This window comes from Dermacentor andersoni, chromosome 10 (assembly GCF_023375885.2).
Source record: "Dermacentor andersoni chromosome 10, qqDerAnde1_hic_scaffold, whole genome shotgun sequence".
Taxonomy (NCBI): Eukaryota; Metazoa; Arthropoda; class Arachnida; order Ixodida; family Ixodidae; genus Dermacentor; species Dermacentor andersoni.
In genome coordinates, this window is record NC_092823.1 from 46,666,999 (window position 1) to 46,690,254 (window position 23,256).

General features: G+C 43.0%; 1 protein-coding gene and 1 long non-coding RNA gene across 4 annotated transcripts in view; one reads left to right on the plus strand and one right to left on the minus strand.

Moving 5' to 3' along the window:
- LOC129380638 (uncharacterized) overlaps positions 1-23,256 on the minus strand; it is a 251,218-nt gene that overhangs the window by 4,456 nt on the left and 223,506 nt on the right. The window lies entirely within an intron of this gene.
- Positions 942-23,256, plus strand: part of LOC126543400 (uncharacterized) — a 61,864-nt gene continuing 39,549 nt past the window's right edge. Inside the window, exons 1-5 of the mRNA XM_072284837.1 lie at positions 942-1,089; positions 3,856-4,005; positions 11,136-11,291; positions 14,067-14,204; positions 14,589-14,762. Of these exons, the coding sequence (XP_072140938.1) occupies positions 987-1,089; positions 3,856-4,005; positions 11,136-11,291; positions 14,067-14,204; positions 14,589-14,762 (721 nt within the window). The 5' untranslated portion in view covers positions 942-986. The remainder of the gene's footprint in view (positions 1,090-3,855; positions 4,006-11,135; positions 11,292-14,066; positions 14,205-14,588; positions 14,763-23,256) is intronic.

Genomic DNA, 23,256 nt, shown 5'->3' on the forward strand with positions numbered 1-23,256 from the left:
ACATAGTTTAGCTTACGACCGATAAATAACTTGAGGCCACAATGCTGCGTGCATCGTGGCCTCAAATATAAGTAATCCGAACGTCTAGATATCCAGAAAATTTCTTTGTGCCTCGTACACTTTCTTGGAACCCGTGGAAGAAAATACGCTTCGCAAAGCATGCAAGTCAGCTATGACAGTGAAATAATTATAAAATCCTTCAACCAATCTTCAGAATTAACACTAGCTTCGACACCTGATGTGCGCGGCACGTAAAGCAAAAAACAACACAGCGAGTATCCACACTAGCCCTGATAACATAGCAGCGGTTTCTTCTTCTTTGCCATCGGAGCTAGCCATATGGCTGGCGCCCTTGCTCAGACACGCGATGAAGCAGCGTAATGTAGCCACTGCAGGTCTTCGGGCGCACACAATTCGTCAGACTGCTTTTCTAAACTGCATGGTGTACATAAGTTAAGTAAGTTAGGTAGTTGGTATACTTATAATATTTATACTTCATTATTTTTAAATACCTAATATCATTACAGACGGGGGAGGAGGCGATTACTTTTAACCGAGGTCGCCAAGCTCGGTTCGCTTTTAGCCTTGGTTACTGGTCTATCCGCTGTTCACTTCCTTGGCTACTGCAAATAGTTCACTTATATGTAACCGAGGTCGCAGGAAGCACAGTTAAGACCACCCGTGTTGCAAGGCTATAAAACTCATATAACAGTTATTAGGCTGTCCACTATATTCTGTGCTAAATACACCAAAGTTAGAACGCTCTATGTAATCCTATCTGAGCTTTTAAAACATTCTGCTGCGTTTTATCTACTTTAGCAAATACCGTTAAGGAGTTCATAAGCTTCTGATAAGGATAGCTTTGTGGGTTGCAAGTTCATGTGCCTGTTGTCATCGGTGAACTTCATCTCTGTAAAACAACATTGTTCTGTTTAGGCGGCACAGATCAACTGGCAGGTTCCACAACCAGCGGTTCGACTACTTCGATGCAATTACACAATTCCGGTTCAACGGCGAGCCAACATGCGGGTCACGTGGTTCACGTAATGTCTATTGGCTCAGGGCTGGCGGGGAACGAGGTAGGAATAGGTGAGTCAAATATCGAACATTGCCTCGGTGTTTATAACACTCCCGATTCTCAGTTTTATGTTTTCAGTTAGTAGCGCATCAAGTAGCGTGATCTCTATTTCAGGTTCTAACAGTATAAATTATGTCAAGTTTGTATAACGCGGCATTTTCTAGAGGGCTTCATAACCACACGTGGCAAATAATCCGTAAGAAATTGTAAATTTGAATCGAGAACTAAAAAAATTCATAGACCTGCATGAGAACACGGAACGTTTTCTTTTTCAATTACCCTAAATAAATATGTTTATTGCCGTTCTCTGCTGGCGGTGTCCTGGATTCCAATGCAAACATAATAGCCAACCCATTTACAGAAACGACGTGTGAGTCTGTAGGCATCAAACGATATTGTAAGGAAAAGAGTAACGCATGCAATGCAGAAGTAAATATTTCACTGGGCAGGAAAAGTATAAACCTTTGTTAAAGTAAAGAGACCGTTGGGCGGACTCAACTTGTGAGTCAAGCACTCGAGTGCTATCAGGTCGACTCGTTTTGAACTAAACAAGAATATAAATCGAGAGTATAAAACAAGGATTTTGCACCAGGAGAATAGGAAACACCGTATAATAAACACCGACTCCTTATGGCAATTGATGATGACTCTGCATGATGACAGCTTTAGCCGCAAATCAAGAAAAATATGTTTTTCGTGTTTTCTACGCTGTAATTCCTGCCAGAAGAGGTGAATCCACTCCCACCAAAGTTCGTGGGCTCCAGTGCCTCAATTAACTTTGCCCTAATTGACATCAAACTTGGTGGGTTGGAATGCCTTAATTAACTCCAACTTAACCAGGTGCCGTAAGAAAAACCGCCTTAACACCAAAGGCCATGCGCTGGACTCCCGCCAATGGCTGTCAGTTCGACTCCCATCAGTTTGGTGCCATGGAATTTTGGTGCCATAACGCCGGAATGTCAAGTTTTCGATAACGCCGGACATGGGATTTTCCAACCCATGAGCCACTTAAGGCTTTCACCTTAATAAGTACAGGGAATTGCTTGGCGCTTGCATACATATTCGCTTTATTATTCATACTTGACTTCAACTTTAGCCACCACTGCCAAATATACTATACAATTTTAATCAGATGACATTGTTGCTTGGTTACGTACTTTATTTAATTTTTCTTGTTAAGAAATCCACAAACCATATTGCATGTTGGTAGAGTCATGTTACAATTTTACAGCCTTTGTAGTTTCTGTACTAGATGTAGCGAGGCAAATTCTCAGATTTTTTGCATTGTTTTAAAGCTATATATTCTAATCGTGTGAATCGACAAATCCAGCATGAATGCATCTCTATCTAATGAGCATCTTAAAATATGTCTATAAAATATAACATATGTCATTGTTGCACTGCATATCCAACATTATAACCAACGGCCCCGGCACACGGACACTTGAGTGCCCTAACTGGAGTGTCGTTACTTGAGCTGTAGGCTGATCTGAAGCACACGGAACTTGCGAGAATGTCTGGTATGTTCTCATTTTTCGGAGCAAACAAGAACCAATGTGTTTACGCTGACAGATGGTGCTTTCCAGCAGTGACGCACACAAACTTTCTGGGGCGTACGTAGATCATCTCTACATGATTCAACCTAAGGCCCACAATAAACGAAGAGTCACGCACACGCGTGAGTCAAAGTGGCAAGGTATCGGATTTTGGTGTTGCATCCTAATGTACCCACTACAGCCTGGTTTGTTTAAAGCACATAAAGATACAGCGCTAAATATCATGACAGTGCACAAGCGCAGTGACAACGCGGCGCACTGAGAAGTATGACCAAAGCTCCAAGCAAGCTTAGGGTCCATCGGCTTCTCTTCGATGCCGCAATTTAAGTGCAGCGTTCCTCAACTCGATTTTCCGGCTGCGCTTTTGGATGGGGCCTCAACGTTTAGATGGCAACGGTGGACGATGCCATTATTGTGGCCAGATAATATCAACAGGAGGCGTGTGCGCGACACCTTGAGCAGTGTTCATTGTGACAGAGACATACAAACATTAGCGCATTCCACGCTTTCAAGAATTGTAATCTCACTGATCGCAGCGAATAGTGGAGGCTAGCAATGCAATACTGAAGATCGGCTCCCCATCCTGAAAATGTCCTTCGGTCTGAGAGTTATCAGCTGTAATCTGGTACATTCGATAACTAGTAAATATGCAGGTACAAGGTGGAATTAGCTATAACAATACAGGTGTACTTGGGGTTCGTTGGGAAAGGCCTTCGCCCTGCAGTGGACTTAAAGCTACGCTTATGATTCTGATGATGATGATGATGACGTTGGGTAAATTCTCGCATTTGTTCTTATAGTTCCTTGGCAAACGAGGCAAATTGTCCAATGCAGGCAAGGAAATCGAGGCGTCTCTAAGAAATCGAAGAGTCTCAGCAATAGCTATCTGCGGAGCCCAATCGAATCATGTACAAGGAAACTTGCTCACTCTGCAATTACAGCCTGCCATCCGAGCTTCCGACCCGTCTTTTTTCCATGCGCAAGACACCTACGCTTTCTCAGCACAAATAATGGCTCGCAACAAAAAGAAACACTTGAGAAGCAGATCATATGGAGGGCACCTACTTTGCAAGCCTGGATTTCAACAGGCAATTTAAGAGGCTGCACAGACACGCTGATACATCGAATAAATAAAATGCATACCAGCTTTATTTGACATCTGCTTCGTCATCACTAATGAACCGATATAAACAAGAGAATATTTCAACGTGCCCTATGCAGGCGGAGCACATCTCTCAAGTGGTATGGATATCAGCTCCCAAGGCTCCGGTCAAATAGGCAATGTCGATTCATCTGTGCGTCGTCAACATGGGTTGTCAATTTCAGGAGCGTCTACTAGCTCAGGCCTCCCAGGGCAACAACTAGGAACAGGTGAGTCAGACGAGCATTTATGAAAGTTAAATTTTTTTTTCAGAAGATTATATCCTGTTAGGCTACAAAAATTTTATTTGAATAGAAAACTTCGTGTCATGTCATTTATTTTACTGTCACATTCCTGAAAACCATATAGGTGCAAATAGAATTGGGAAATTTCATTTCTTCGGTGGGTTTCATCTTGTTTGCGGAATATGAATTTAATATGTAATATCTTTACACAAACGTCGCATCTCGAAGTATCAGTTGTTTCATGTTAGGCACACAAGAGAGCAACCTCTCGAGACATGTAAAATGTACGCTTCATATAAAGCGCTGTGAAAGCAATGTCAGAAGGGAACTCGCCGGAATAAGTGACACTGATGATGAGGGCAAATATTCAATCGCTTAAAATGGTACTGTTCTCATTCAACACTTTACCCTTATTCTTCAAAGTAGGAGCGCATTTCGAATCAGAAGTGAGATGCATCCCATGACTGCCTCTCTACACGAAAATTTTACAGTTTGAGCTTCAATAGGCGCTTTCAATTCTAGGCCTCATGTCCGTGCTTTCGCACAAGTAAAATATATACATATCGCACAAGTAAATTCGCACAAGTAATATATATATATATATATTGTCGCAACGTCAAAAACAGGGGTCGTAGAGCGCTATTCAGGAGGCACAGCGACGGGTCGCATTTTTCATACCGAGCGTAACTGTGACTTCCGCTTCTTCACTGCACCTTGACCACACACACACACACACATACATATAAATATATATATATATATATATATATATATATATATATATATATATATATATATATATATATGCGTGTGTGTGTGTGTGTGTGTGTAAAGAGATATAGGGTATTACAGCTAAGTTTGGCAAGAGTTTTGTTTTATCTATATCTGTTTGTTCGCGCGCAGTTTGGGAGCGCTGCAATCATGGCGCGCAAGTGGGTATGCCCCGTGGTATTTTTTTTATATTTCGCGGGCATCCAGAGTAAGCTGGAAAAGACTAATACTTGACAGATAGCAAGTTAGAAACTGTCTAATCAGACGTTTTGCGAGGCATTCTACTGCGTCGTGAAGGGAAATTTTTGCATAACTTTGTTGCTTCAGAAGTTGCCTAATTAATCTTGACTAATTATCTGATTAAGCCAAATACGAAAGATTTCGTAAGACACTACTTACGAAAGTGAGCCACATGCATTTGGTCGCGTCGCCGTAGAGTGCATCGGCATATTTTAAACTCTGTCTAAAACTAGCTGGAAAAAACTCTGTATATATATATATATATATATATATATATATATATATATATATATATATATATATATATATATATATATATATATATATATATATATATATATATATATATATATGCAAACACTTACGTGCGTAGATACGCCTTTTATCGAGTAACCAGACACTTCGACAAGCGCGGACGTGAGATCAATCATGGAGCATGCTAGCAAAATTGTCGAAGATAAAACAAAACATTTCTCTCCCCGTCTGTTCGCTTGCTGATGCTCTACTAGAATACATTTGGATGCGGCTGCAGCCACCATTTTCTTGGGAATTTGGTGCCTCGCCGTTTGTCGTTATATATGTTTACATATTTTTTTTATTCCATGAGAACCCTCTTTTTCAGTAAGAGCATTTGTATTGAAAAAACAAAAATAAGTGACGTGGCTTCCCTTTATTTAAAGTATGTACTCTTTCTTGTTCGTGGAGCAGCTGTATGTCTTGTTTGGATGTGTGAAACGGCTGCATTTGGTGGCAAACGCCTCACTTTGTTGGCTTTTACGCTTTACAAGGGAAAAGTAATAATTTTAGCGCTCGGCATAGTCCTTATACAAGTGGAGACCGAAATCACCGTTAATAAAGCACCAAGATTGAAGCAAGCTGCCCAAAGTGCCATTAGCGCAATGATCCACTCGATTGAACGAAAGCCGCAGGAAGTTCCGGAGCCGATTTCATGGCTCTGCCGCCAAGCTTTTTACTCAGGCTCTGTACTAACTGGAATAGTTGTTGCTAGTTGTACCGCGCATGTTTATAAGTGAGCGTGCAGATTTTTAGTTGTAATACCGCACATAATTGTAGAAGAGTATGACAGTGATGGCTTCTTGTATACTTTTTTATCTACTACCCACTTCCATTGAGTGGAACGTTTGTCATATCTTGGCTTCGTTTTTCAATAGAACGGTTTGTAAATTGGCTCGTTTAGAAACCCTAGTATTGTACCTCCTCAATTCTATCTCCAAAGAGGAAGTAATTGAAGTTAAAAAAGCATGTCTCATACCTCTCAGATAATCGAATGAGACGCCCTTAGCTGTGTTCCCTTTAATTTCGTTTGATGAAAAAATAGAAAAAGCGATTATTGCAGTCATTTCTACTTCTCAAAAAAGGTAAACGCCATTGTTTATAACATTTTGTATATTGCGAGGCTAAACTGACACAGCCAAACCCAGGTAATAACAACTTGGCTAAGCTGCAGAAGTTTTATATATCAGGTAAGCCATTGCACCCACGCTTGCCAGTTATCAAGCTTCAGAAACATTGTTGATAAGTTTGTTACGCTAAGATTAGTTTCTTTTTGTTTCCGGTGGCGAAAAGACGGAATGCATAATTCATTTGCTGACAACAAGCTATACTTTCTTGGTAGAAATTCTAGCATAGCGTCAGTAAGAATTTTGGAGAGATTGTGTAAAGCAGCTCTTGACCGCTTCGTGCTATGTCGGCGCATACTACACAAATAAATCCACAGCAGAAAGCAAGTCCATAGAAAACAGTTTGGAGGACGCTGCAGCTTTGCCTTTAAGAGTGGAATACGATAGCATTCAAATAACTCCGTCTACTTGTCACGCTTCCCGGCGACTGCAGCCTATGTACCGTAATATCCAGCAGGAAACACTAGCGGGAAACGCTGTGTACGAAGGCGAGCTTTCTGGCAAAAATGCGGCGCCTTGCGCGTGCCACGGATGCAAGCACAATTTGGATGGAGTTGCAAGGAACCCGGTGCATCGCTCTATGAATGTTAGAAACACTGAAAAGCATTGTTGGAGTTTCCCCGCAACATAAGCATTCTTGCTGGTATAATGAATTAACCATCCAACGCTATCGTGCCTGCAGGTTGCGTGCAAATGGTACTTAACGATTTTTGTTGCGCATATTACTTTGAAAACTTCAATTAGTCTAATAACGCTTCTGGGCTGCACGGAGAGCCTGCGTGGTTCGGCCTCGCTTAGTCACGTGGTAACGCAGCGGATAGGCTGAGAGCGAGCGCAGCGGCGACGCCTCTCCGAAGAGGAAGCAGCCGCGTGGCGCGACAACTCCCACACACACGCTCTGGTGACTCAAGGCCACTGCGACGCGATAAATGAGCATCAGTGACATGGCGCAATAGAACTTTTGCTTGAAAATAAATAAGTAATGTTGCCTATAGCTAGAAATTTAGCATAGCAAATAGATTCTAAAGCTCCCGTTAAAACGTTTATGGCTTCTGGTTACAATGTATTGAACATATGGATGAGGTTTAAGTCTTTCTATTTTCGGTGTCGCGTAGAACGGAAATTTGAATTGGGGGTGTAGAGCTTAAGTTGATCAAAGGTGTGACCTGTTCGGCTGAAATGCTCGGCGAAGGATTTGGGAAGCTATTTAGCTGTGTCCGCGAGATATCTGTCTAACCTGACGTCTATTCGTTGTCCCGTTTCATGGATAAATTGTAACTTACAGAAGGAACACTCAAGCATATAAAGCACACCGGAACTCGTGCAAGTAAAGTTAGTTTTCACGTCGTGTGTATAACTATTCGCGGTGCTTTTAATTTTACTGTCACTTTAAAGGTGCCTGCGGGTTTGCACCTGGGCATTGTGCCGTCAAGCGGAGTGCGGCCGAGAATTTCTCGCGTCGTCTCCGATGCATTGTGCGACGGTGCGAGAGAATACTGGGAATTGTTCCCTCTCAGGCCAAACAGCCAGTGGCACATACTCAGTGATCCATGCCAGCGTGAAAGAGCTTTATTGATGAGTGGTACATACTCGTGCCACACGCCCTGTGTCCCATCCCCGTGAACAATGTCGGCATCAAGCAGGTTCGTTGAAGAGCGGCGCAGAAGTACGCAGCGTCGCGCGTTCAGTCGCCCAAGAAGGTCGAATGGTTGGTTTTGAACCCTCCTTCTTGAGCACAGCAGCTCAACCCGCTACAAATTTGATCATATAAAAGCCCGAGACGCAGATGAGCTAGAAAACGGTTTGAGACACAAATAGATAGATAGATAGATAGATAGATAGATAGATAGATAGATAGATAGATAGATAGATAGATAGATAGATAGATAGATAGATAGATAGATAGATAGATAGATAGATAGATAGATAGATAGATAGATAGATAGATAGATAGATAGATAGATAGATAGATAGATAGATAGATAGATAGATAGATAGATAGATAGATAGATAGATAGATAGATAGATAGATAGATAGATAGATAGATAGATAGATAGATAGATAGATAGATAGATAGATAGATAGATAGATAGATAGATAGATAGATAGATAGATAGATAGATAGATAGATAGATAGATAGATAGATAGATAGATAGATAGATAGATAGATAGATAGATAGATAGATAGATAGATAGATAGATAGATAGATAGATAGATAGATAGATAGATAGATAGATAGATAGATAGATAGATAGATAGATAGATAGATAGATAGATAGATAGATAGATAGATAGATAGATAGATAGATAGATAGATAGATAGATAGATAGATAGATAGATAGATAGATAGATAGATAGATAGATAGATAGATAGATAGATAGATAGATAGATAGATAGATAGATAGATAGATAGATAGATAGATAGATAGATAGATAGATAGATAGATAGATAGATAGATAGATAGATAGATAGATAGATAGATAGATAGATAGATAGATAGATAGATAGATAGATAGATAGATAGATAGATAGATAGATAGATAGATAGATAGATAGATAGATAGATAGATAGATAGATAGATAGATAGATAGATAGATAGATAGATAGATAGATAGATAGATAGATAGATAGATAGATAGATAGATAGATAGATAGATAGATAGATAGATAGATAGATAGATAGATAGATAGATAGATAGATAGATAGATAGATAGATAGATAGATAGATAGATAGATAGATAGATAGATAGATAGATAGATAGATAGATAGATAGATAGATAGATAGATAGATAGATAGATAGATAGATAGATAGATAGATAGATAGATAGATAGATAGATAGATAGATAGATAGATAGATAGATAGATAGATAGATAGATAGATAGATAGATAGATAGATAGATAGATAGATAGATAGATAGATAGATAGATAGATAGATAGATAGATAGATAGATAGATAGATAGATAGATAGATAGATAGATAGATAGATAGATAGATAGATAGATAGATAGATAGATAGATAGATAGATAGATAGATAGATAGATAGATAGATAGATAGATAGACAGACAGACAGACAGACAGACAGACAGACAGACAGACAGACAGACAGACAGACAGACAGACAGACAGACAGACAGACAGACAGACAGACAGACAGATAGACAGATAGATAGATAGATAGATAGATAGATAGATAGATAGATAGATAGATAGATAGATGCAAATCGCGTTATAAAATTAATGAAATAATACCTACCCTGAACATTGCATTTGTGGCAAGGATGCGCCTTTTTAGCACTGGTAGCAGAGGTCGACAAGTGAGTATATGTATTGTCCAGGTAATTAGAAGAGTGTACTTTCATATGAGCATCCGTCAGTAAGTGTCACGTGTTCGATATAAAGAACAATTCGCATCATGCGGATTTGTAATATTTGCGTGCGATTGTACGTACTTCAGCTATCTGATGGAGTAGAACCTTCCTGCGGGAAGGGTGAGCGTGTATTGTACTTTAGTATTTCTTAGGGAAATTGACTAGGAGCAGAAAGATATGTGATACCAAGATAAAATAACATCGAGAAATGTTAGCTACAGGTGCTTGCGATCTTTGTATAGTAGGTTTTCTTCTATTTCCGAACAGAAATTGTAATGGGCAAGAAAGCGTAGGGCGCGTAGGCTTGCAGTACTACCTAGGTAAATGGGAGTGACACAATGTGATAAAACGTTTGTCAAGTACTGCTAGAATTATATGCGTCTTAAAGTAGGGAACGAACAATCCCGTCAACTCTATTATTACGCCTTGCACGGTTAGAGAGCAAGTAAACATGTTGCTATAACTTCCGAAATTCCCAATTTCATTGCAAATTGTGGAGTCATAAATGGGCTAATCGGCACTTTCACGATAACGGCACAGTCATTATAACACTAGCAGGTGCTCTCCTAAACTCGGCGTTTAGCGCTTAAAGGTCAGTGTGTCTTACATATAATTAAAATATGTATGTGAGACGAAAATAATCTTTAAAATTATGTTCCAAGAGTTAAAACGTAATGTATAATTTATAAACTACGTCATATCTTGCAAGCTGATAGAAGGCATCATCGAGCAAGACTTTTTTGTCCCAAAAGTTAAGCACGTCTAAGAAGCGTATAACTTTGTTTCTGAAAAAAGTCCTTCAGTACAGGCGTGACACAAACTCAGTTGAAAAGTGGGACGAGAAGCAACTCCCACACCCCTGGCAAAACATCCAGTTCTGATTTACATGTGCGTCATCAATAAACTTCGTCGAGTACTGTGGTGACTACTCGTTCAGAATTTGTAATGGCCGTTGTAGGAATGGGTGATATTTCCAATATTGTGCTGCAAGATGCAGTGGCACGAAATATTTGTTAGGGAAGGCATTTGCTCGTGCGCAATCTATCAACATGCAACAAATTAGCCGTAATGAACCAGTGTGCAATATATAAAACTGCAAAAATTATATATGATATTTCACAATATGATGATCCTCCCATAAGGCAAAAGGAAAGATTGTTTCGCCTCAAAATAATCACTTCGACTTTCACCATTCTATCCATTCAATTGACTCTTACAATTCAGTCATTCAGTCTTAAAAATTGAACGACTACTCGTAAATGAAAAATTTCACCTGAAAAATGCACCTGTTCTCTATAGGCACATCACAAGATCAGTTGACAAGTGGTGCCACAGTCGCATCTCAGACCTCTGGCCACACACACAATTCCGACCTAAGTGCGGTTCACGAACAGGGTTCTTTGCATTCTGGTGCATCTGCTGGCACAGGAATTGCAGTGAACGAACAAGGAGCAGGTGAGTGATGTGTCTGATATGTTGCTTCCCAATTCTGTGGCTTTTTTTCCCTAAATGATATGCTAATGATGTACAGCGGATTAAAAATGTTGACGTCAATTTAAAATAAAGAGGGCGCTGTTGTACCGGAACACTGTTTGGAATGACATTTTCTACCGTGCATTCCGATAACAGATAATTCAGTCGGCGTATACTGGGTTTCCTAGTTAATATTAGCCGATGTTTAAAAATATGCCGAACCATTCTAGGAGGACGCGACTAAATGCAAGTTGTTGGCTATTCCATAAGGCAAGCCACGCTGTTTAGGCATTATTGTGATCAGGATTCTTAGGATACTTGAAGCAGTTGACCTTATCGATTCATGAACGCGCTTGTATTTATGGTTTACCCTGACCCAGTGAAAAAAGTTACCTATTAGCTTCTAGCAGTAGGTATGTGGTCGCGATGCTGTCGTGGTGGTTACATCGCCATCATTTCACTGAGAAGGATAACAGAAGCGCGAAAAATCAACGCCGAGACGGGGACATAGGAAAGGTCTCGCCTTTGTGTCTTTCGTGCTTTTGGTCTTCTCAGTTATGAACAAATTCACCCCCAGAAATTCCACCTTCATTCCACCTTCTTGCTCTTATTCTCGTCTTATAGTCGTCATTCTATCGCCTTCATACGTTCGCTGTGGTTCCGTGGTGGTGATGCAAACGGGCTCGTTCTATTCATGTCAGTCTCTCTTCACATCTGATTCGCGTGATGCTGCTGTCACACGATCTCAAGCCGTAGTCGTCATTTAGTTATCGTCATACGCTCGTCGACTTCCCATTCTGTTTTTGCCTTCGCCGTTATGCCACCATAATTTCCAAAGTGTCATTGCGCCGTTGTTATACACTCGTCGTCAAACCACCCATGGTCATACCACCGTGACGATGCTGTCCTGGTCGTTGCGTGTATGTCATGACACCTCTGTGAATTAATTTCTGTCATACCGTAGCTATCATGTTATCCTCGTCATAGCGTGTTCGCCCTACGCTCGCCGTGAAACGGTCGCCGCGCGCTATTGTCGCCAAACACGCGTTCTCATCATAGTCCGAGCATGCCGTCAACGTCACGCGGTCCTCGTTGCACTATTGTCATCAGTGCAGAATCGTCATTTCATTTTCGCCATGCTGTTGCCATCGTGCCACTTCCGTTGTTCCACTGAAGTCATTATTTCGTTGTTCCAACCTCTTGACGGCGGCATTGTCATAGAGTCGTCGTCATGTACTGTGGTGATGGCCAACCTTGGCGAGCATGCGTAGTAGCAAAGTGGGCTGATCCCGGATAGCATGTATGCCACATATAGCCGATGCAATGAAAATTTCAGAATGACCCGTTCACAAATTAGAAAAAGACGTATTTAGCAATGCAGTGTGTCACTATATTATTACATTGCTAACCGGTTTAGGTCAAAAGTTATCCTGAGGTTGGCTATGCCCAAATGTGCCCAAATGGCTGTTTATGTTACTTACATAATTATCAGTGCGTCCTGAAGAAAGCCCGCGGAATACTAAATGAAGTCCGCACGTAATGTGCCCGCTTGCCCTCCCAGATTACAGTGCTCGCAAACATGCCGCGTATGAAAGATCATTGTGTTTATCCAGAGGTGCCATTCTGGCCATCGTCAAGTTCGAACAAATTATGAAATCCGCCATCTTGTCAATGCTGATTGGCTCAGAAGGAATCTGTGGCCATTCTCGTTGGCCGGAAATGCCATCATTACAGAATTCTAGAATATGATGGAATTCGACAGTGCCTAAAGTAGTAGTCCTCGTAACCTACATTCACAAAGTTAAAGGGTAGCGATGCAGGCGAAGCATGGTTGATTTACAGTGGTGATGTGTATGTCTTGCGACAAGGCCTGAGAGCGATTAGCGGTATGTCCTGTCACTGTTCTGTCACATGAAAAGCGGCAGCACACCGGCCCCAATGCGCTATTGGTTCAAATACGACACGTTTGAGTAACTAACAATTCTGCTTGTCAAGCAGATATGTCATGTGCTTTTTCCCTTAATTTGCACGTTTTTCTTAGGAAGACGAAAAAAACACTTACAATGGGGAAGTTAGAATCTTACAATTTACACGTTTACCTCAGCTTTTTAAAACCTTGCCTTTGGAAGTTTTGCTGTAACGTTACATGCGAAGCGGATAATATAAATTTGGTTAACTATGCAATTATGCAGAGTAAAAAAATATTGTGGCTTTCAACCCGCTATGGAAGCCTAGCGGCTGCACCATTGCGCTACTCACGTTGACGTTGCAGGATCAAGGCCGGGCCTTATCGGCGGTATGTTGAGGGTCGGCCAGTTACAGAAACGCTGGTGTGCCGTGAATTTGGCCTCCGGTAATGAATCCGAAGGGTCACAATTATACGGGAGTGCCGCCACTATAGCAGGCCTTGTAATAAAATTGCGGATTTGACAACTAAACTCTCAAAATTTCTTTTTACTCTGTATTGCTCCAGAACGTATCCAACTGTTTGTCTGGGTCTTCATAGAGGGATTTGGCATATACTTAGACCTTGGCTAACGTTAACTGGGAACCCGTATAAGATAATGAACAAATCAAAGAGAAATAATAGATACTTACAGAACGCGGAAGGAACAATTCGTCGCCTCACAGTAATTACTGCCAGTTGGAGCAATGTAATCTATTATCTCCTACAATTCATTTCTTCACTCACATAACCTTCGTAATGTCTGGTAAACACGGAAATTTACATCTGAGAAATAAACCTGTTACTTATAGGCACCAGTGGGACATCAAGCTCCTCCCAAACTCCTGGCCAATCCTCCGGTTCTGATTCAAACAGGCATAACCGACAAGGTTCATTGAATACTGGTGCGACTACTGGTCCAGAGCTTGTAGTGACCGCTTTTGGAACGGGTGAGTTCTTTTTCTGATACTGTGCAGCAAATCGTGTCAGTAAATACTGAAGCATATACGAGAGTTCTAAAAGGGTTAACTTTAGGATAAGTCTACTTCCTTTAAAAAAAAACTCATTCCTACAAGGACCTTTTTAGGGGTAGCATTACCTAACGAGAATCCTAACAAAACGCAATAATTCAGTCCGGATTAAAGCAGTGTGTTTTATAGAAAACCACACAAAATGAAACAAGCAGATAAAAGTGATCTCCTCATACTAATTGCACAATTATTTAACACTCGAATAATCGAATAAATCCTATATTTTTCAATCACATAGAGAACTTCAGCAAGCTCACGGAAATGTAGAATTTGACGTTCGTGAAATAAATCTCTTGTTTACAGGCCCAGCACATGGTCACACGATACATGGTACCGGAAGCACACATGGTACCGGAAGCACACACCGTACCGGAAGCCAGACGCACAATACTGATTTAAGTGCCGGTCATCAGCAAGGATCCTCGCTTTCTGGTGCATCTACTGGCGCACGGATTTCTGTTACCGGCCTAGAAACAGGTCAGTGAAGTCTGTGATATTCTGATGGGAGTTGTGTGACCTGATTTTCGATCATTTAATCTAACCGTATACAGTTGCGAAAGCATCACGGTGTCTATGCCACAAATAAAGGGGATGCGGTAGTACGAAAACATTTTTAGGGGCAGTACTTCTTGAGCAATATAGATCCAATTCGTGATTGGAATGGCTGTCAGTCCGAATTGCATCATATGCGATGTCGAATAAGCGAACAAACATTTGCTGTGTGACTGCCCCCCATAAGAAGATTAGCAGGGAGCCCATCGGAAAGCTTTGGGACACCTAGACGAGAGCACTTTAACAGGCATCTTGGACCCGTTACCTTGTGCGTGTGCTATGCGTAAGGCCACAGTGGCGTCGGAGCGTTTCTTGAAATGCATCAGCCTGTATGACCACCTGTGACTGACTCAGTGATGAACGCTTGTGTTTGTATCATTGCAAACTGTGAGCTCTTTTCTTACTTCTCCATTTTCAATTCCTTTGCCCGCGACCCCATTGCAGGGTAGCCTACCAATCTCAGCCTGGTTAATCTAGCTCCTACCTTTCCCTTATGACTTCTGTCTCTCTCTTTAAATCCAATCACCGCGCACTAAATTGATCACATGATCATTATAGATGACAATACACAAATAAAACAAAATAATAGTTGAAGCTTGCATAATAAAAACGAAGAAATTTTAATGTCCAATTTACACAATTATTATTGACGCCATTCAATTGATACCACTTTTATTTCTTCTGTAAACGTTTTAGGACAGAACGCATTCCCTGCAATACCGAGCCTACGACCTCATATTTGCATATTCCTAGGAGGAAGGCGTCATTAGGAGCCTTCAAAGCCGTCATTAGGACGAGTGTCAAATACCAGCTGTTAGCAAGAATCTCCACATACATATTTATTCAGGAAATTTATCCAGTCGCATCATACAACCTGTATTTCTAAGGAGACGGTTTAGGCGAGGATAAGGAGGAAACACCACTAAGGTGGCAACCTTATACTCTGGGTCTTCCGCGCGATATTGCGATCAGCATTGTTCGGACTCTTGAAGCACTTCAATTGTCCGGACATGTCTTTAATCCTTTACCCGGACCATTGAACAAAGCTACCTATTACCTTGATGGAGTAGGTACGCGTTCGTGGCTCGTGATACTGTCGTGTCGTTTGCATTGTCATCATTCCACCAAAAAGAAAAACAGAAGCTAGAACAACACCAGGTGCCAGACGAGTAGACGGGACAAATCTTTTTGTTTCTTGCGCGCTTCAGGTAAAAAAATGGCTTATTAACTCGTTGCACCTTCATACTCAGACTTTGTTCATGCCGTCGTTGTTCCATCGTCCTCGTTATTCAAGTCATCGTCATCATATTGCTTTCATGTGTTCTTTTTACACCTTCGTCCTCATGCTATCCTGGTCGTTCTGTTGTCATTTTCTCGTCGTCATCCGATTTGCATCGTGCCGTCGTCGATCACGCCACCGTCGTCATTGTAAAGGTTCAATTAAAGAAAGCGACCTGAAATATCATTCGTATGTAAGCTTTCTGCTCACATGATAAATGAGAGCGTTTGGTTTCATTAGTTCAGGAAGAATGTACGTATGTTCGCACGCAGAAAGCGGAAAGAAAACTTACACATAAAGACAGTGAGAAGAACGCATTACACTCTTTATATCACAGCTCCCGTTAATCAGAGCAAGGCATAGAATAACAAGTTCAAATGGCGACTGCAATTTAAGCCCCATAGTGGCTAGAACTCTGCGAATACGTAAGGACAGCGGAATGAGAGAGGGGTGCGGAGCACCAACAGTTCGGGCACGTCGTCACGCAGGTGAAGAACACAGCGCCGTCGTCCATGGAAGGTACAGGTGTCTCCTTGGGGGAACTCCAGGTGGTCACGAGGTTGGAGTTTGTACTAGGCTCAGGTGGTTGGGCAGTGGATGTTCTGCCAGTAGGAGTCTAGAAGTCGGGGCCCGATGCCCGACGGCTCAGTCTCGGTCCCGGCGGGCGCAGATTTACTTGGTTCTTTCTTGCGTCCCAGTACCACCAAACCGTTCCAGGATCTCTCTCTCTCTCCCATCTTCTTCTTCCATCCTTTTCTGCTACCTAAACCATCGTGTAGGGTGCCTAATGGTCGCTTTGTTCTTTTTTGTAATTTGTGCCGGCGGCGCCTGAATCCTTCGTCGATGTTTTCTTGCACTCGTCCATTGTTTCCGATGTAAAGTTGTCTTCACCGCTCCGTACCTTGATGTACATCATTCTCATCGCGCACTCTCCCTCCCCGATCACTTAACACACCGCAGTAATTTTTATCGTCATAAGCTCGTCTACCTTCTTTTGCCCTGATGCCGCCGTTGTTATGCCATCATCATTTTCCAATAGTCATGCCGCCGTTGTTATACACTCATCGTCACAGACTTGGCGTCATTCCGTTGTCGGGATACGGTCAGGATTATTAAATTTACATCATTCAATCTCCGTCATCTGTTTCGCTTCATACAGCTGCCAACAGCTGGTCGCTGTCACGTCGTATTCATCCTAGAGTCGTCGTCCTGAAGTTGTCGTGAAACAGTTGCTGTCCAGCTATTGTCGTCTAAAACTCCATGTGATCCTATTGTCCGCATGCCGGCAACTTCAAGCTGTCGCAGTTACACTATTCTTATCATATGAGATTTGTCCTCCCACCGTAGCTATGCCATTGTCATCATAGTGCCTTCGTTGTTCGATTAACGTCATTTCTTCGTCATTCAACCCTCGTCACTACGTTGTTGTCATGCATTATGGTGACGGCCGACCTTGGCGAGCACGTGCAGTAGTGAAGTGGGCTGATCCCAGATGCCATATATGTCGCATGCAGCCGATGCCACAGAAATTTCAGAATGACCACTTCAGATCACAAATAAAGGCGTCTTCAGCAATACAATGTGCGGATGCTTTAAAATCATGCTAATCGCCTTACACCAAAGTCATCCTGAGATTGGTTCTACAGAAATTTCTTGTTTTTATAGATTGCCTAATTATTGCTGCGTCCGAAAGAAAGCTGGCAAAATATTAAACGAATCTCGTAGCGTGTCCGCTTGTGCTCTTCATCATCATCATCATCATCATCATCATCATCATCATAGTCGTCGTCATCATCATCATCATCGTTATTATTATTATCATCATCATCATCATCATCATCATTTACTTTTCTTTAAGGCCCCCCTGTCGGGGTATTACATGGGCGGGGTTACAGCAGATAATAGAAACAAATATATGGTTACGATTTCTTACAAAACTCAGCCTGCGGATTCGTATGAGAACCGAAACAAATAATAAAAAAAATTCTATTGCAATGCTCTCGAACATGCAGCGTATGAAAGACAAGCGCATTTACCCGGATGGACGTCGCCGAATTACGCCATATTGCTAAATTTGCCACTCTTCTGAATTCTGATTGGCCCAGAACGCCTCTCAGGCTACTCTTATTCACTGAAAGTGTCGTCATTAAGAATCCATGAATATGGTGTAATTCGATAAGATCCAGAGCAGCATCCCCTGTATGCTCATATTGGCAAAGTGACAGGGCAGCGACGCAGGGCGATTTAAGGTGATGATGTGATCATCTCGCGACAAGCCCTGATAGCGATAAGAGGAATGCCTTGTCATTGTTTTGTCACGTGATAAGCGGCAGCAACCCGGTTACAGTGCGCTCTTGATTCATAGCGGACACGTTGGTGTAAATGACAATCACGGTTGCCAACCAGACATGTGACGTGCTTCCTTCAATTCGAATGTTTTCCTTCGGACGATGAAAAGCACAGTTACGCAACAAGTGGGAAGCTAGGGCCTGCTGGATTACATGTTTACGAGAGCGCTCGAACACCTTGCCTTTGGAAGTTTTGCCGTAATGATTAAAATTAAATTATGGAGTTTAACGTGCCAAAACCACTTTCTGATTATGAGGCACGCCGTAGTGGAGGACTCCGGAAATTTCGACCACCTGGGGATCTTTAACGTGCACCTAAATCTAAGTAGACGGGTGTTTTTCGCATTTCGCCCCCATCGAAATGCGGCCGCCGTGGCCGGGATTCGATCCCGCGACCTCGTGCTCAGCAGCCCAACACCATAGCCACTGACCAACCACAGCGGGTGCCGTAATGATATTACTTGCGAAGTGGTAATATAATTTTGGGTGAATATGCACTTACGCACAGTAAGAAATAGTGTGGCTTTCAACCCGCCATGGCTGCAGCGTTCCGTTACTAATCTCGAGGGAACAATATCGAGGCGGTGCCTCCGCGCGGAAATTTTATGAGTGCGAATTACGGAAACGCCGGTGTACCGCCCATTCGGCCCACGGTAATGAACATGAGGTGGTCAAAATTATTCAGGATTCCCACCCCTATGCCACGCCTTGTAATCAAATTCTGATTTCAAGAAATAAACTCATCAAATAAACCACAATAAAAATTCAAGTAATTTTTTGTCGAATTTACACACATATAATTCACGCCATTCGATTGATTCCACTTGTATTTTCTTTTTGTAAATGTTTAGGATAGAACGCATTTACAGTATACTTCATTTTTACATTACCTGAGGACGAGAACAAGCGCATGTTTCACAAAAGCCATCATCAAGAAGCCTGTCGTATTGCGACAGTTAGCAAGATCTCTCAACATCCGTATTTGTTCAGCAAATTAATGCAGTCGCTTGATAGGACTTGTATATGTAAGGGGATGGTTTATGCGAGGACAATGAGCGAACACCACCAAGGACGGCGCCTTATACTCCGGGTCTGCCGAGCGATATTATTTTAATAAAAATAATTGTTTGAACAGTAATTTTTGTACAAGACCCACAGGTGCAATGAGAATCCGAATCCTTCTGAGGCAAGCGTTTTTCGATTAAATATTTCAGATAAGGAGAAACGCTCAGCCCTTAAAGGTTATCAGTAACGCAGATTCTTGACGTTTTTCTTAGCAATTTTTCTCGTTGAAGTGTACGACGAGTAATTGCAGGCAATTATTTAAGATAATATTCCTCGCGCGGAAAGCACACAGATTAGCAAGCAATGTCAGAGACGGCGGAATCTTTCATTCAGCCTTATGTCTGCATCTACGCACATGATTTTATTTGCACCTTACGGCGGATGCATGCGTATGGACTGAAATGCTATGTACAGATTCCTATCCCTAAAATACAGAGATTTAGGTGGAAACACGGTTGTAACCATGATGCAGCTCGGTGAAGGCGCTAAATTGCCTCCGATGGACATCTCAAGGTGTGGCGCATCCTATTGAAAAATGGGATGTGAAATGCCCAAACGGGGACTATGAGGAAAAAGAGCTCCAACAAAATGCGAAAGCGGGGATGTGTCACGGAAGCACAATAAAGAAGCTGTTTTCGCCGTTGTATGTTCATGTTTGTTTCGCAGGCAAAATACATTTTAGAGTATCCATGGCAGTGGGCGCTCCGTGACGAGCTTAGCATGGCAATGGCTATGAAAGACTAGAGCCTACTGAGCGAAGACTGCACGTACTACAACGCAAGTGGTAACGCACTTGGCAAAAGGGACAGGATGCTGGAGCGACCTTGCGAGCGAGACACGCCGATCTTGTTACTTGATGTGGCAGTTATTACAGCGATGTCTTTGTGCCTTTTGTCTACTCAGTCTAAATTCAGCGCCTCGGAACATGGCAAGTGCTAGAGAGTGTGGGGTACAATGTTTACCCTGGTAGACCTGGTTTTGCCTTGTCCAAAGTACCGAGACCGACAATTCTAACCGTCGCCTTATCGTGATATTCAGTAGTAAACAAACTTGGAATAAAACTAGATGTGGGACGCGTACGTCCGTTAGGAATACTAACGTCCAAGGGACTGGGCTGCATGGTGTTCGACTGCAGAAATTGGAAGGCTACAAACGCGGATGCATCTCACGTTGGGCGTGCTGAGGAAAATGATTCTTTACTCAGTTAGAGACAGGACTGTTGATGCGTGCTATGAGCTGGTGCGCTTAAAGAGTGGTGCCTATGTTCTCTCTTAGGCTCTAGTAATGAGCACATGCGTGTTTGGTTCCGAAAAGGGATGCTTTGGAGGGGGTCGAAACAAACACACCACTGCCGGTCGCCAGCGTAGAGGGCTTTGCAGTCGAGGTGTGGCAGAGCTGTGGCCGCCAGTACCTTTCGCTAAACTTTCGTCATGAGGTAGTGCTGTCAGGCTCGCTTTGGTCATCTGAGTCACGGATGGGCACTTGCTTTGGTAGTTGAACACATGGCGGAGATTGATAGCGGGATGCTTCGGCGCCGGTGAGGGGTTATGACGGCAGTGACGTTCATGTTGAGGGTGAGTTTCCCCCGCATTAACGCCGGTTTTTGGCTTCCTCCGTGCCTGAACCCGAGTGCAGAGGCGCGCAAAGGCTACGGACGCATCGCGTTTGGGTCACACAAGAAACAGGTCATAGGATAGGGCTCGTCTCAAGGGCATATTATTTCCGGCAGAATGTTCGGTGCCTTCTTTTCTGGTGAAGGTATTGGTGGGAACCGTACAATACGGCATGTAACCGAGTTTAGTCGTAGAGGGCAGTTGATGAAGGACGTTGGAAGTATTGCATGTGGCAGGTGAGGTGAAGCTAAACGCTAGGATAGTGTTTGTCCAAAGTGCATATGAATGGCTGAAGAATGTTTGGTGCCCTCTTCTCTTGAGCAGGTACGAGTGGGGACCGTGTCATATGGCATGCTACTGCGTTTTGGCGTGGAGGACCGTTGATGAAGGTCGTTGGAAGTTTTGCATAAGGGAGTATGGCGAAGCTAAGCGATAGGGTAGAGCTGGTCTAAAAGGCACCTGTAGTAAGCCGCTATGTCCAGTGCAGTAACATTAACGACATGCTGGATGGTGTGGAACAACAAGGAATTTCTTGTTAGGGCCATGGAGTTTTGCGCAATGGCGCGTTTATGCAGAAGAGAGGGAAGGACGACCTGATAGTTCAGAAACCAGAGGTGATGCGCGCGCAGCTCGATTAATTGGTCAGCAAAGACCAAAGAAATGCAATACTCTCCTCTTGAATTAAACCTGTTTTATTGGCTACCGAGTTTCGCACGAGCCGCATAGGGCCGGATGGATAGGGTCGATCGTTTCAGCAGTCGTCTCGACGACCCCAACTTGCTGTGTCGGTAGAGCTCACACATCGTTCTGGTAGCCGGCTGGACTCTTGTTCGGCTTCCGTAGCTATGCGCGCATACGGAAGTGACGAGGCAGCGCTGGTCATAATTTCAGGTCAGCCGTCTGACTGCTCGCTTGCAGTGGCTTCGAAAGAGGTCGTTACAGACGGGGTTTTATGGCGTTGACGGACTTTGTGGCAATTCACATTCCCACGGTTTAAATTTTCGACTGGTTTTGTAGTTCTGCACTTGTACACCGCTGTCTGGCGCGAAGGCGAAATAGTGCGGCCCGGTAAATGAATTCGTGCCTCTGGGACACAAACATGTGTACAAGTGGCAAACGTAGCTGGTAGCCGAGGAGTATCTCGGACGGAAACTTTGCTTCCTTTTACGAGGTCCACCTGCAAATAAACAACAGTGACACTAAGAGATTTATTTCAGATGATACCTTATCGCGGAGAGCTTAAGGAATAGATCTAACCTTACATAACTTTTGTGCCGCCGTCACCTACTGCTTCAGGCTGGCGGTAGGACCCGTGAGGAAATTCCGGTATATTGAAGAGACGTCGGTGTATCCGGCGAGTGGTCTGTTCACTACAAGATTGGTCGGCCTCATTTCTGCCGCAAAATCCGGCTCAATCAGCTGTCCAATCGGCACGCCCATGTTACCGAGTGCGGTAATCACATCGCGTTCGCGCAGACTCGGTGCTGAAAAGTCAAGCACATAGGCGGAGATGCAGCGGCCACATTGCCGCGTTGCACTGACAGTTTAGCTTCACCCAGCACGGGCACCTTTTTCGCGTAAAACAACTTCATTCGGGGCACATTAACGCTCGGCCATCGTGCGCATTATCGGTCGTAAACTTGTCGCGATATGACGCACCGTGGGCATCTCTTGCCTGATTCCCCGGACATTTCCACCTTTCTCCAACAAAACATGTGACCTAACGGCGGTTATAATCCATTTCTTATCTGGAAAATTAGCGTCCAGACGGATGTTCCGTACACCCCGTCGCTATCAATGCTGTTCCATGAGGTTTGTACTTTCTGTCTTTAAACTCGCTGGTCGTTTCGCCGCTTCTGAGTGTGCTGGTTTGCTGCAGCACGTCTTCGCCAAGTTCCTTCGCCGCCCAAAATGAAAACAGCATGCTTTTGCCAATAGACACGCGTTACCGTCATGCTTGGAGCTTTCGCATCGTGCATCGTGTGGTGCGGCTCAGTTGTGGTGATCAGGAGGTGCTCAAAGATGACTGGTTTTTATTTCGAGCACCGGTTGGCGGTTCTACACTCATTTGTCTTGCATCCTTGTCAGCTGCTTATGCTGAAATTGCCAGCGCC